The 14,412-nt window shown below is 44.0% G+C and overlaps 2 protein-coding genes across 2 annotated transcripts; one reads left to right on the forward strand and one right to left on the reverse strand.

The window, feature by feature from the left end:
• Nucleotides 1–11,020: 11,020 nt before the first annotated feature.
• Nucleotides 11,021–12,104, forward strand: LOC131265234 (mediator of RNA polymerase II transcription subunit 29). Its single transcript, XM_058267498.1, has 3 exons — nucleotides 11,021–11,475; nucleotides 11,543–11,633; nucleotides 11,699–12,104. The coding sequence occupies exons 1-3, from the start codon at nucleotides 11,120–11,122 to the stop codon at nucleotides 11,903–11,905; spliced, it is 654 nt and encodes a 217-aa protein (XP_058123481.1). The 5' UTR covers nucleotides 11,021–11,119; the 3' UTR covers nucleotides 11,906–12,104.
• LOC131260021 (facilitated trehalose transporter Tret1-like) lies at nucleotides 11,997–14,150 on the reverse strand. Its single transcript, XM_058261673.1, has 5 exons — nucleotides 14,146–14,150; nucleotides 13,746–14,041; nucleotides 13,426–13,654; nucleotides 12,529–13,359; nucleotides 11,997–12,459 (listed from the first exon to the last, which is right to left on the reverse strand). Exons 1-5 carry the CDS (start codon nucleotides 14,148–14,150, stop codon nucleotides 12,102–12,104), a joined length of 1,719 nt encoding a protein of 572 aa, XP_058117656.1. The 3' UTR covers nucleotides 11,997–12,101.
• Nucleotides 14,151–14,412: the final 262 nt, after the last annotated feature.

Consider the following 14,412-nt stretch of genomic DNA (forward strand, 5'->3'; position numbering starts at 1 on the left):
TTACTAACATGCCATTTTTATTTGCAAATTTACAGTCCATTTTTTGGCAATGATAATATAACGTACACCTTTCGTTGGAGACCAAAATTCCAAATAAAACCGTATCGAATCTCTTGATTGTAGTTTATTTCTGCTTGCCTACACCAAAACGTAAGCAAGCACGTGTCTCGAAACGGTATTGCTTACCACAAAGCTGTCCATTATCTGACGACATCTTGTGGTCGCGATTGTCACACTGTGTAGATCTCTTCTTGGTATGTTGATGCTGTTTGTTCAGGTTCGTCGCCATCCGACATGGCTTGTCATAGACGGAAGCAGACGCGGCCGCAGCCGAGCGCCGGCGTAACAAGTGTACGTCATTGTGCCGCGCAGTGTTTCAGCCCCCTCGCCGGTTGCCGTTAACGCCTCCTCAGAAGGCGCTTGTTGTCCAAGTTCTCCGAAGGGCCACGGTCGGTATCGTGTAGGACGGAGTGTTGTGTGGGGCGGCGAAACTGCCCAATGGGGCCCTCCGGATGCTCAGAGCTTCATTGTCGAAGGCTCGACAAGTTTGCTGTACTCGCCGCTTTTCGTGGCCACTCTCTACACTAAGCCGATACTACTCACGGTGAAACTGCTGGCGGTGAGAGAAAGGGAGGTGTACAGGTAACGTGAGAGTTTTTTTTTTCTATTATCTATTTTTATTTATAAGCCGGTATAGAAACGATGCCAAACTAATGGACAAACTTAGTTCATCATTTACATCAATTTATGAAACCTTCACGTCCGGTTAGAACTTACTGAACGGTATAGAAGTCACAAATGGTATCGATGAATTTAATTCACTTAGGTACGTTGAATATATTTTCCTCTTCACGGTAACAAACCACCTAACATAAATGAAATGTAAACAACAAATTGTGATAAAAGTTCCTCAAAGGATTTTCAACTCGATCAACTCGCTAGAATAGTGGTTTTGATTAATTACGTCTCATTTGATCATGGTCCTGATCGGTGTTAAATTATCGGACTTATGACACCATTTTCACCAACCCATCAGACACCACAAGCCGGCTACAGGCAATCTCGAAGACGTTGGTGTGTTTACCTGAGGTTGGCCGATTTCTTCTTGCACAGCTCTGCAAAGTTGGCCATGGCTAATTGTTACAAATGCACCATGCGTTCGATAGTAACCTGTCGTTTAAGGAGTAAATTTCCTTCTGGCTTCATTTCAAAGTTCATTAACGGACAACATCTGAGAGATATTTAAAGAATTTCTTTTTTTTATAATGCTTGGCTAGTATCAAAATCTATCGTTAACTATAGCCAAAAGCAGATTTAGTATGAGATTATTTTTCATGAAAAGGTTGTTTCACGCCCTTCCTTGCGGGTTACATTCAAAAGAAACGTACGGCGCATGTCGAACTAATTTCCCGAGCGCCTTAACCGGAGTTTTGTGATGTGGTCATTAACCCCTGGTTTACCGAAAATTTCCAACGGTTCTTTTATGTCTCGAAAACTTACTATCCCCATTGGGCCCAACATGCTGCCGTGACGCATTTTTTGTGGCAGTTAGGAAACTTTTTCCTCACCCGGCCTTTTGCAGAGGACACTTTTTCTCGTAAACATTCACGCTACTATAGCATGAGCCCGAACTTTAACTAATGTTGGCTTTGTGGTTCCATCCTTGGGAGCACTCCGACCGGGAACGATAAGCACATTGCGGTGAACTAATGGAGCTAAAATTGATCCGAAGATCACCTGTTTGGTGTTTAATTATTCTGTCTCTTCCGTTCAACGAACACGTGACAAGTGAAATTTGATTACAAAAATTTCCCATGTAATCGAGAAGATGACCTCCATGGTATATGATTACTATCAGACGTGGGTGGGTAGAAAAAGAATCCTTTGTATTCAACCCTCTATGAGGGTACACTAATGCTTTTGAATGGCGCCCGTCGTGCTCATCGAAAAGACCTCTGTACAACATACCCTCTGTCAAGAGAGTAATATTTCTATAGAATCAATCGATAACCTACACCAGGGATGCCGTGGAACACCTACGTTCGTTTTCCATGGTTTTCCTGAACGTAGATGGAGGCGCCTGGTGCCAGGTAAAATGCTTCTTTGAAGAAAGTTTTCGTTTTGCCACAGATAGGATGTTTAATGTTTATCCCAAAATATGTTGGCGATTTTCCTACAGGCCAACATTTTATCGAAACGGCACGCACGAAAGTAGCATCAAAACAATGATAATCATCGAGTAAATCTCATTCATTAGCCAGTTTACGGGGCTTTAATAATCACTTACTCTAAATTGACCACTTTCTCGGTCCGTTAGTCAGTTGAAATACTATTTTCTCATATTGTTCAATAATTGCCCCATTATGATCATCACAATTTATGCTCGTTCTTCTGCTCATTCCACTTTTCCAGGTAGCGTGTTTGAAACAACTTATCTTCGTTTTTCACTGGTGGCCGTTAAATGTCAACAAACAATAGCAAATCAGTTGGGAAGGATTGTCAGCACCCGTCATGGCGCAAAACGCGGGAACAAAACGAGTGCCACGACCACAGGTTCGCATTGTCAACGACCCATTCAACTGCAACTCACTCCGAACGTCGAGCAGGACGTTGCACTCAAGCTTTCAGCGTCAGGACGCTGGGACCGGGGATGCCAATGCACTAAGAGCATTATCGTACTCTTCTCGCTGAATATCGCTCGAGGTACACTTTTCCAAACCGTCATCGCCATCATCGTCATTATGCTTCTCGTTACGTTTTCCGCTTTCTTTTTTTTTTTTTTGCAACCGGTGTCGTTTGTTTCCGCTTAAACATAGCATTAGTTGAGCTTTCCTTCCGATGGACTCTGTCAGCTTTGATGGAAATGTCCACCAAGTAGAACTCCATCAGCAGTCCTATTATTGTTGCTACTGCTTGTATTAGTCTTCCATCCTAACCTTATTACGGATGCTGTATTATCACTCAGTTTTGTTAGATAAATACCACATAAATGGACTTTGTTGTTTTTGCATTAACACATAACAAACTATTAGGAAAGTATTAAACTCTATTCCGTAAACCCCTTTCGTTGAACGATGTTAAATTATTATAATCAACTGAACATTCAACTCAAAATCAAGGGATCCTTTGATGCTGAAAAATATTCGAAGTTTAGAACGTGAGTGGCACATGTGAATGGTTGGAAACCATTCTACCTCCTCCATTGGGACGGAACGGATCGGTAATTTTGCGTTGGTTCGTTAATAAAATGTTGGTTTTTATTGGTATGCATAAAAATAATATTTATGCTTCCCCCGGTGATGGGCTCATTCTTCGCATTGTTTTTCAATTGGGCGCACCATTCTGCTTGGGAACTTCTTAGCTTAGTTTGTTTTTGTTTTTGACCAAGGAATGACGCCCGTGTAGTTTCTTTTCCCCTTCGGCTGCGGTCGACCGTGCACGAAAAAGAAACATCCAATATCTCTCGAGTTAGCAAACCCAACGGGGCTCGTCAGTGTGAGCAAAGCTAACGACGCGATGTTGTACTAGTTCCTTTTGAAGCCGTTTTGTGTTAGCTTTTACAAGCGCATTAAAGCGTTTTATGACCACGAATCACGGTACTAAATGTAGCTTGATCACTGGCTTCTGGTTCTGGCGCTGAATCGAACAGTATCAACGTAAAGTCGGAAGGCCAAACCACTTGATGTGGTTCAAGAATCAATCGTTCCCCGAAGAAGTGCTTTTAGTGCCATTTAATGCCATAAATAGACTGTACTGTCTAGCACGCTGAAGTCTAGATACTCGTTGCGCCAAGTGGAATTGCTTAAAGTTCTCGGAATACAGGGAAGGTTTTGAAGTTTACCTAATCTAACTGGAAGGTAATCGAAGACGAACAGACAACACGAATCGCACGTATCTCGTAGCTCAACGCGAGAAAATGCTTCCGAAAGGATACAACCGATACGCACACACGTTTGCTGTGAAGCAATATTACTCGAAAAACCCGTACACAAAAGCTAAATTCATGATGGGGTTTGATGGCTATTTTTAGCCCCCGAGCTACTCCATCGGCCAAACGGAAAATCTAAAGTCTTTCCCAAGTCCGCTTCCCTCGCGGCCAACGTGTCGATGAAACCCCAATCTAATGCCTCCTAAATAACCCGACTCGCTGCAGGATGAACCGAACGGAAAGCGAGCGTGTATCCGCTTACGTGACCGTACGCTTTCCGAGAGGGATCTCCACAGGGTAATAGTCCAACACGCCGATGTAAATGCGTCGTCGTCGTCTTCATCGTCATCGACGTCATTGCCGTCAAAACTTCTTGGGCTTTGCTGGTGACGAGTTTAGGAAGGCAGGCATACTTTAGCTCTAGCGACGAATATTTGTTGCGTCAAAAACGGGCCATAGCCCGTGCCGGAGCGCCTTTGGGAGTGCAAACGGAAAGGTCTGGTTCTTTGGGCTCTAATGCAAGATATATTGCAATTAAATTCTCGTTTATAACTACGGGTATTAGGGGAGGACATTTTTCTCCGTTTGTGGGAAAGCATCAAATTCCGGAAGGAAGAACTTCAGTCTCTATTGAGTAGAATTCAAGCGGGTGATTTTTCCGACCGTAAAATTAATCAGCTCCCGATTAGCAGAACACTTTTAGTCAGGTCTTTGCAGTACTTCATCATTCTAGTAAACACAATGGTTTCTGCCAATGATAGAAATACCATTTGAAGGCACGAAAGGGTAGCACGTAACACAGGCGAATCGCTTCGCCAGTTCGATATTGGCCGCTTCCTGCCACTTATCGGCAAGAGGCTATAAATAAAATCGCTTACTCAAACTTAAGCTTCTACAAGCAAATTAAATCATCGCGTTTTAACCAAATTCTTTCACTCTTCTCCATTTCTCGATTGCTTCCCGTCCGTTTGAAAGGGCTTTCACTCTTGTTCTTCCTGTTGCGCAATACGGTTCGTCTTCTCGACTTTTCTTCCCTCTTTCTGGTCGGATATGATTAATGGTGAGTCGGAATTCAGTGATGGTACACGTTAAGGTTCCCTGTCCGACTAAATCTCTTAGCTTTGCGCTATGAATCATGAACTTTGTTTACATAGACAAATAAACTGTACATGATCAAACAATTCCCCAAAGTCCACATAATCATCTCGTTGTGCAAATAATAACAGTTGAAAAAAATTCTTTAAAACTTTTCACTATTCAGGCAGTTTTGAAAAACTCTTCCAAATATATCTTCATCGAAAAAAAACCATCTTTGCGATTGTATTAACTCGGAAGTATTGTACTGTATAGTATCGGAAAGATAATTTAATATGCGCACAGCATACTCAAGGACACACGCCGACCCATTATCATTGAGCCAAGTCTCCGGGGCTCACCTTGGGGTGCACGGGAAAATGGGCCACACTAAACCTACCCGTAGCCTTGCAGGCTCATCCCGTTTTCATCTCAAGGCCCCCCGGGCCATACCGCTCCCATGGCTGGCAGCACCCGAGATGTGGGCGACCGCATCCTTACTAGAAAACCGAGCTTCAAAGCAAAAATTTCTGCTATAAGCCGCCTTCCATCGTAGCCCGCTTTTTCGTCAAATTCCACCGAAAATTATCTTTCAGTTTTTCTTCCATCTAATAGTTACAAATAAACCCCTGAAACATACACATTTTTGGAACAATCTTGTGAAAAAGGATGTGCAAGGATTTCAAAATTTTTCTTTCAACAAACTCCGTTCGTGTCAAAGCTTTGGCCAGAATAGACCGCCCCATTATCCTTCTCTTGTCTGTTTTCATTTACTCGTAGATGCAACTTATTTCCAGAATATGAGCAAATTAATGTTGCTTGAGATGCTTTCGACGCGTATTTGTTTCGAGAACTCCAGAAGCAACAGATGTGGGCTCCGATCCCCGGGCACTTAGCCGCTTGGGGATAATTAGAGGCATTTGTAATTGACTTTTTCTGCTCTCTTCAACTGGTTTCTCCCCACGAAAATATGCTTTAAACATAAATCGACAGGTGGTTTGCAACTGGAGACTAGCTGGTCACAATGGGAAGAAGTTGTCTTCTAGTTAAGCTAGAAATAAGCTATCGAGAGTTTTAGCCCCGATTTCCATTGTTCCGTAGCACGCGGTCCGCGCACCATTGTCGAACCAGTGTTAAATTTACCCTTCGCAACATGTTGATCATGGGCTGGGTCTGACCCTCCGAAGAACTTCACGGCCAAGTGCAGCCATCAACGGACACCAGTAGTAACTGTCTCACCTTGCACCAATATCAACCCACTCATACATTCACACATTCACACACACACACCTACACTTGAACTATATCACAAGCCTACGGAGCACACGTTTTCTACTTCACGTGAACCTGTAGCGCTAAAGGGAACAGAACATGTTAGCGAAAGAATTGCATTTGATAATTATGTATGTTCTGTAACACTGTTAATCTGGGGCAAGAAAAGGCATGGAGGTCCACTCTCCGTCAGTTACATCTACCGTTAGGCAAAGACTAAGACTGAACGTAGCCTACAGGATTTGTAACAGCATTTATACAATTTTATAATTTATTCAAACCAATGCTCCACCACTTGCAATGGGCCAGTGCTTCAGGACCTATGTGGGCTTGCTACACACTACACCGCACGAACTGCCACGCTCGAAGGATAACTTACGACTGGAGTAGGAAAATTTTCACTTTCCATCAAAGGAGCACTCGGCAGGACTCCAACATCGGCAACTGGCGCTCGCTTACGCTCTTTCTCTCTTCTGTTTTGCCTCTCTTTCTTGCACTGTGTGTTTCTCTTGCTCTTACAATGTTTCCCACCCCCTCTATTCATTTCCTCTGCCATTTCCGCTGGGGCGGAGGAAAGCAGCATTACATATTTATGCGTTATGTTAGTGTCCGACCAAGCACGCCGTGTCATCCGTTCTGCTGGTACAATATCTACAGCAAACGCTCGAAAGGCCGTCACAAATTGAACTTTGAACAGATGACGAGAAAGGTGTTACCATTTTCTCAAACTTTGAACACAACTGCATCAAACCAAGCAAACGTAAAGGTCGATGGTTCATTGAAACAGTAGTAGAAGTCGAGTAGAAAGCAGGACTGCAAGTAGAATGTTTTACGAAAAAGAACCACCCAACGGTTGTTTCATTTTGGTGGATTTTGTTCGTTGGTATTTCGGTGTACTCTTTTATCTATGAAACGTTTTAACAGTTTTTGCAAAATATTGTTTTATCAATATGCACTGGCGTGAAACAATAATATGAACATGAATCTTGTTTTCTGCCTACACCTGACAGATTTTTACCCCTTTCAATGGCTGTAGATCAATTTGCATCGACTGTGTATACCTCGACGTCCTTGGGTTTGGTCCTGGCCGTTTACGATTTATCTGCGAGCAGTGGCAGCTGCTCGCTCACGTTCATTTGCTCAATCTCAACACGTTTCAACGAACCGTAGGCTCGGCAAGCCTGCAAAGCCACGCTCGTTGTGGTGCCCAATGCTAACTGTTGCTTCGCCTGTTGCTCCGCGCGCGGGAAGCCCACCGAATTTTCCCTGCAACGAAGGAAAAGGGAAGGAGGGCCAACCACTTCACAGGTTATTCGCTCGGGTCGCATGTCGCCAGGAGAAAGCAGATTCTGTTCTATACGGTTCCACGGTTGGTCCGACTGCTGCGGCACCACGAGGACGAAAATAGAATTTCCTCGAGCTCGGAAAATTTAAGGCTTCGTTTCGGCTCTCTACTACGAAGTGTGCTTCGAGAGGCAGTGCTCGCGGAGTATGATCGGGCCCCATGAGAACTTCCGGCCATGGGTTACGGAGAGCAAAGTCATCCTGTAGTCAGATTCGGCACGCGTTGTTCGATAATCAACTCCATCGCTTGATGCTTCCGAGAGTATGCAACAGCCGTACGCATTGTTGCTTGTACTTATTTTTTTATTTCTCTTTCATGGCTGTGCGTACAGTGAAAAAGGAAGTAAGGATGTTTTGGCGTGGACGAAAAATATTTTTTATTTAAATTAAAGGTAACTTCTACAACAATAATATGTGGATACTATCGCAATTTGAACGTCTACAATAATTCTGTGGAATAGGTTCAAAGCAAATGATATATTATATTGAACCCTTCTTCAAACAACATCCTTCTTTACTTTATGCAGAAGTGAATTAGAAGATAGATGAATAAATTCACTGCTAAAAGTAGATACACTGCCCAAAATAGGTTCTGCATCAATTCGGTCGGAAAATAAATCGCCATGAGAAAAATAAACCTGGCGTAGCAAGGTCCACCTCCACCTACACGCGCGATAGGGAAAAGGCAATACAAATCAGGCGGAATCATGTCAATCGGTATGATTGATGTAAGGTGAGATGTACGTCTTTTTCCGCCGCAATCTCCGCTAATCGCTAACGAATTTGGCACGGAAAGGAACGCGAAACTGCCAAAAAGAATGAAATCAATACCCGAAAGAGAGAATCTGCTACGCTTCGAGAGATTCTGACAGATGACGTCAATACAAAATGGGATTTCCGGGAAATGTTGAAGCTATATGTTTTTCCATATCCCATCGTGATTAAATTCAAATTTTACCACTTGTATCAAGGATCAGTTGGTAGTAGATTTGGTATGTGAATCTTTCGTTCTACTGTTTGTTCCACTTCTATTCTTCAAACGCACTATATTACAGCGGAGTATATTCACTCCAACCACCTTAAAACCACGTTTGATGTCATTTAATTCGGGTGCCCAGCGTATCATCACGTGCCAAGCTTCTCCAAATACAAGTATTTACACGAGGGCTAGAGTGCCTGTATCCAAACCAACAAAAAATTATTCGTTTTTGACTAGATCAACCCTTCGTCTTTTGTGCCGTTGTGCCGTTTGAAATCAGATATAAAAGCAGAAAACTTGGTCTTAGCTTACTCCCTCAGGTACCAATACATTTGAAATCTCACTAATTTAAACACGATTTAGTTATTCTCTTACCCTCTTATGGTCGATATATTTCCACGAATGCCATCAAAATACGCACTGAAGGGAAATTCTCCAGAAACTGGCGCTCAATTTAAACAGACTCAATGGTTGGGCTGGTGAGAAAAACAACATCAACCGAATCTCAAGGAAACATTGTCAGTACAATTGAACATCATACAGAAATAATACTGTGTTTGCCATGACTACATTCCTTTTTGTGCTTCACACTGGAACATTCACGCATATTTCATGCGAGAAGCGAAGGCGCCGTAACATGAAATAATATCAGCACATCAACACGAGCTAAAAATTTGATCTTCCTTTTCCCACAAGAGCCAGTATCGGTTCCTATGGCAATACCAAAGCCAACATTTGCACAGCATGCGCCGTTTCGCTGCTAACAGAATGAAACGTGAGGCCTAGGACGAGTTAATCATGGTTAGCTGAGGACGAAGCATCGGATCAAGGTCGCGGGACTCGTGAAAAGCTCGTCGCGGGTAGCTCGGGTGGTAAGGGAATGCTCGGATGGGGTGGGAAAAGTGGGGAAAACAGCGAAGCATGCTCAGGTGGCTGGGAAGCGCCTCGGGCACAATGTGTAAAATAAATAAACCGAAAACCGGAAGAGCAAGTGAGCGGGCAAAACTACCCGTAGTACAAACGAGAAGAGGCCTGAAGAGAGATGGCGTGCAGGAGAGTTTTGCCCAGATGGGACCTTTCTATACGATAAACGTTACATTGACCCAATTCTTCGATCCCGTTGGCATTGGATACAGGCTGTTGAAGCAGCAGACAGCTTTCAAGTTTCCGGTTCCAGGTCGAACATTTAACAATTTTTTTTTGCGATATTGAGCATTGTCAGCAATCAATGCGATTGAAAAGTACCAAATATAATAACATAATTTATCAAAGTCAGCATTGTTAGCATCGTCTTTGGTTCCCTTTAAATGTACTATTGTGAAAAGTAGGTCTGCTGTAGATACCTGTGAGAGGATTTGTAGGTGATAGGAATGCCCGCACTCCTCAAGCACTATTTCGAAAAGAAATGGATCCCTTTAGTAAATCATCGGCCGTAGGAGGATAGCGTACCGAAGAAGCGGTTTTATTATTTTATTTGCGGACGAGCCGAATACTATACGGTACTAGGGAAGCATGCCCAACAGCCAACTGACTTGCTCCGAGGATGAACTATTTTTGGTTACTTTTGATTTCCCGCCTTTGCTTCGACAGATTGGGTAATTTATTAAGTTATCTGATCCTTCTTATTTTCTACAAATTTCCATTCCAAAACAGTACTTTTAGTATCATGCTAATTGCAACTGCAACTAGAAGTAACAGAATGCACAAAAAAAAAGTACGCAGCCATTTGTGTCTGCAACACCACGGTGCACATATTTTTGAACAAATCAGCCGTTGAAATTGTTTTAAGTAACCTTCAGTCCCGCAATATGGACTATTAAATCGATGTTATTGTTTGTTGAATCTTTTATGGCGTGACAAACATTAATTTAATCGATATTGAGCTGTAATAAGTGTAGTGGGAAGTCTGCAAATAACGCATAAGTTTTATATGGCATGGTGTGACACAAAGTCGATGGAAAAGAGGTCGCAGCATACCATGTAAAAATTTGGTATATTATACCAAACAGCAAATTTGGTATATTTTATCAATAGAACAAGGAATTGAGGCGTTCGAAATACGTTCTGGAGGAAGGTTCCGTATAAAGCAGACCAACACACTTAATTTCGGCAATCATGACGAGCAAAAGGATCCATATCCCATGACTTCACACAGAAGAGCAGTTTCTATCCGCGAGACCATGGATACTGTGATCTAGAATTGCATATTACCTATTTCGCGAAGTTTTTTCCGGAGATCTCCCACAACTATGCTAGAAATTTTTGTAAACACTTTTTCAACCAACTGTCACAACAATGGTGGAGCAAAAAATAGCTTTGACCTGACTTGATTGATCTTGGATCCAAATCTTTAGAATCCGTCTAGGGATCGAATCTTCGAATCTTCCGAATCCCGATTGTGCCAACACTACTATGAACCTTGTTTTAGCAAACAGTTTCCGACTGTTGTTGTTTTGAAGAGTGTACAAGATTAGTTTAGCCATTTAGACGATTCACTTACGTTTTACTCAAAGTTACTGAAAATGATGAACCAAATGGGTATGATGATGCAGCAGCAAGGAGTTGGTGTACCGGGAGGCGCAGGTGGTGTTGGAATGGCTGGTCCTGGAGGTATGGGAGTATCGCCAGGCATGATGCAGTCACCGCAGATGCAACAAGCTCAACAACAGCAAGTGCAGCAGCAGCAACAGCAGCAAGTTCAACAACAGCAAGTGCAGCAACAGCAACAGCAACAACAGCAAGCGCAACAGCAGACGGAGAAGGTAGATAACATATCGAAGGTCAAGGGTCTAGTTGGGCCACTTCGAGACGCTTTGTCTACCACGATCAAAACTGCCGCCCTAGTGGTACAACATAATCATCTCAATGACGCTGGATCGTAAGTAAAAGCCTTCATGTAGTCATGCTACGGAACTAATGATTCGTTTTCCCTCGTTCTTTTACAGAAACAAAACAGTAGATCACAACAATGGCCCACGATTCGACAAACATTTGGAAGAATTCTATTCCATTTGCGACCAAATTGAACTGAACCTAGTAAGTGTCGCCTGTGGGGTCTGGGCGGGTTAGAAAGTTACTCTAAAACGCTTTCTGTATTGTAGAAAACGGCTAAACTGTGCATGCAACAGTGTGCTTCATCGCAACAGTATCTTCCGATTCCGGTGGCCACTAGCCAGCAGCCCCCGCCCGAAACAAACGCCCTCACATACAACCAGTACCTGGAGGTGGTTAAGCTTCAGATCGGGTACGCAAAGGACATACACGATACCTTGATCTGCGCTGCCCAGAACATCTCACCAAGCGAATAATAGGCACATAAAGTTCGAGAGAAAGGTAGATTCATTTCTTTATTTTATTTGTATATGGCATTTATGAATGAAAACGTGGGCATGTGTTCGGATGAGCAGCGTTAACGTCGGTCCCGTCGAATCTATTCTCCTCGTCTGTATCGACCTCGGAGTGTGATGGCGATAAAATTTAGCTTATAAATACAACTCATGCCGACTACTTGTTGCAATCCGTGAAGGCAGTGTTGTCTATGCCTTCTTTTTCGTGTGTCTTCTCGCCCAACGTTGAAATAACTGCCACCGCTTCCACGTCCCTATTTCTCCTCGGAATGTAAATATCAGTCAGCTTGCGCTTGTTGTCGGAGAAGTAGAGCTCAATGTCCTCGAGGGTACGCTTCTCCGTCTCCGGGAGGAAAAAGTACACGAAAAATAATCCAATCACTCCCATCACACCGTAAAATAATATCACACCGGGTAGAGAGAGAGCACTTTCCAGATTGAAGTACGTCTTCGTCGTAACGAACGACATTACGTAGTGCAGGGCAGCCGTAATTCCACATGCCAGGCTCCTATTCCTGTGAATTGATACGAAATGCAGTCGTTATTTTCGCTTCAAAGAAACCGTAGCTATCCGCCGCATTTACCTGAATGGGAAAACTTCACTCAGCAGAATCCAGGGAACAGGCAGCACACCCACGCTGGTGAAAAAGGCCAGCATGAAAAAGAACACCATCGGTATGTAACCCATGCTAGTGACATGACTGGTCCCCGAGTGAACGTCGAACGAAGTCCAACCCGGTGGGAAGGTATTGAACGCATAGATTGCGAGCGAGATGCAGGACAGAGCCGTCACGGCCATTGAGGTGAGTGCAAGGCGCCGTTTTCCGACGAATTTAATGCTCACCATACACACTATGTTTGCTAGCAAGCCTAGCAGGCCCGTCGAAACGGTGGCCCAGTTTGCATCCAGCGGTACACCGTAGGCCTGGAATATCTGCACGAGATACGGCCTCATGCCCGTCAGTCCACTTAGCTGGCCGAAGACGAAGAAAAGCATCACGAGAACGAATGGTCGGAGGTTGCGCTTACGTGTAAGCTCCTTCAGTTTCATCCACTCGGTCAGCGGGGGATGTTGACATGTGGACGCGTTGGTTTTCGCGCACGTGGCACACTTGGCAGAGTTTAGACTGTATCTTTTCATTTCCTGAAACTCTTGCTCTACTGCTTTCGGCGATACCCAACCGCGCAGCCATTGGAGTGATTTGAGTGCGTCATCCGCTCGATCTTTCGAGAGCAGCCACATGGGTGTTTCCGGTACAAAGCAGATTGCAATCATTGTCGCGATGGGGATCGCGGCGCAGATCGCTGCGGTCGTTCGCCAAGTGGTCACAGTTCCCAGTAGGTACACCATGAAAAATCCAAGCATCACAGCCACACCAGCGCACGATGTTAAGATGCCACGGATGGAAGGTTGACTGAGATAAAGACATAGAAAAGCATTATGTTCCCGATCCCCATTAACGTAAGGAGTTACAACTTACCAAATCTCCCCAACGTAAGTTACGATTGGTGCTTCCATGAAACCAACACCCAGGCCAAGAAGGATGGCCGCCGTGTACATCTCTTCCAAGGATCCAGCGAAATGCAGCATAAACCAACCTATGATGTGCGGAATGTTAACCAGGATCATGGATCGCTTTCGTCCTAGTGGCTCAAGGATGATCCCCGACAGGACACTTCCCACAGGTTGGCAAATATACGCTATGCTTCCTAGAAAATAAAAATCGAAAGTAAAATTGATCATGATGTCTAAAGTAACTTTAGTTTTCCACTACAAAAAACAACCCCCTTGTTTCCTTACCGAACCATGATGCCTGTTGGGGAGTAAAGTGAAGAAATTCATCGGGTGCACGGTTCTTAATACCCCGAAGTGCCGGTATCACAATCGTTGGGAACGCTACCGCCATGCCAAGATCGAGCAGGAGAAAGTTTTTGGCCGTACTGGCCAGTATCTGCGGCAAGATGCGCCGAAACGTGCTAACCTCGGGCTGTTTGGCCTCTTCCAGGGTCATTTTGTCTGCGTCCGAGCGTTCCTTTTTCTCATTGCCACGGCCATTCATTCCCGGCGAAGCACCGTTTATTGTGTACGCCGTTTTCCTGGTAAAAGGTAAAAATAAAAAAATGCCAAATCAATGTTGTGAAAAAATTGGCTTCCGTTATTTAGATAACGCTTCCGCTTCGAATGCCGTCAATATGCTTACCCCATTCTAAGCGGTGCGTTCCAATCGGTCGGCCAATCGGGATTCCGAACTAAACCGTTTATTGATGTGCGCCGTGTATCAGATAAGAGGAAGGATCAATTCCCGGGTTTAAACTGCGTTCTACGATGATTTACAGTTTCCTCCGCTTGATAATTGCTTCGGAGACACAGGCAGCCTCGTTACACTATCAGCATCTTTCTGGATTCGTCCCTTGCCCGTCGTTCAAAGTGGTGGCTCGTTCGAGGTTCAGAATGGCTGCAGAAAAGA

The sequence above is a fragment of the Anopheles coustani genome, chromosome 3 (assembly GCF_943734705.1).
Source record: "Anopheles coustani chromosome 3, idAnoCousDA_361_x.2, whole genome shotgun sequence".
NCBI classification, from domain to species: domain Eukaryota; kingdom Metazoa; phylum Arthropoda; class Insecta; order Diptera; family Culicidae; genus Anopheles; species Anopheles coustani.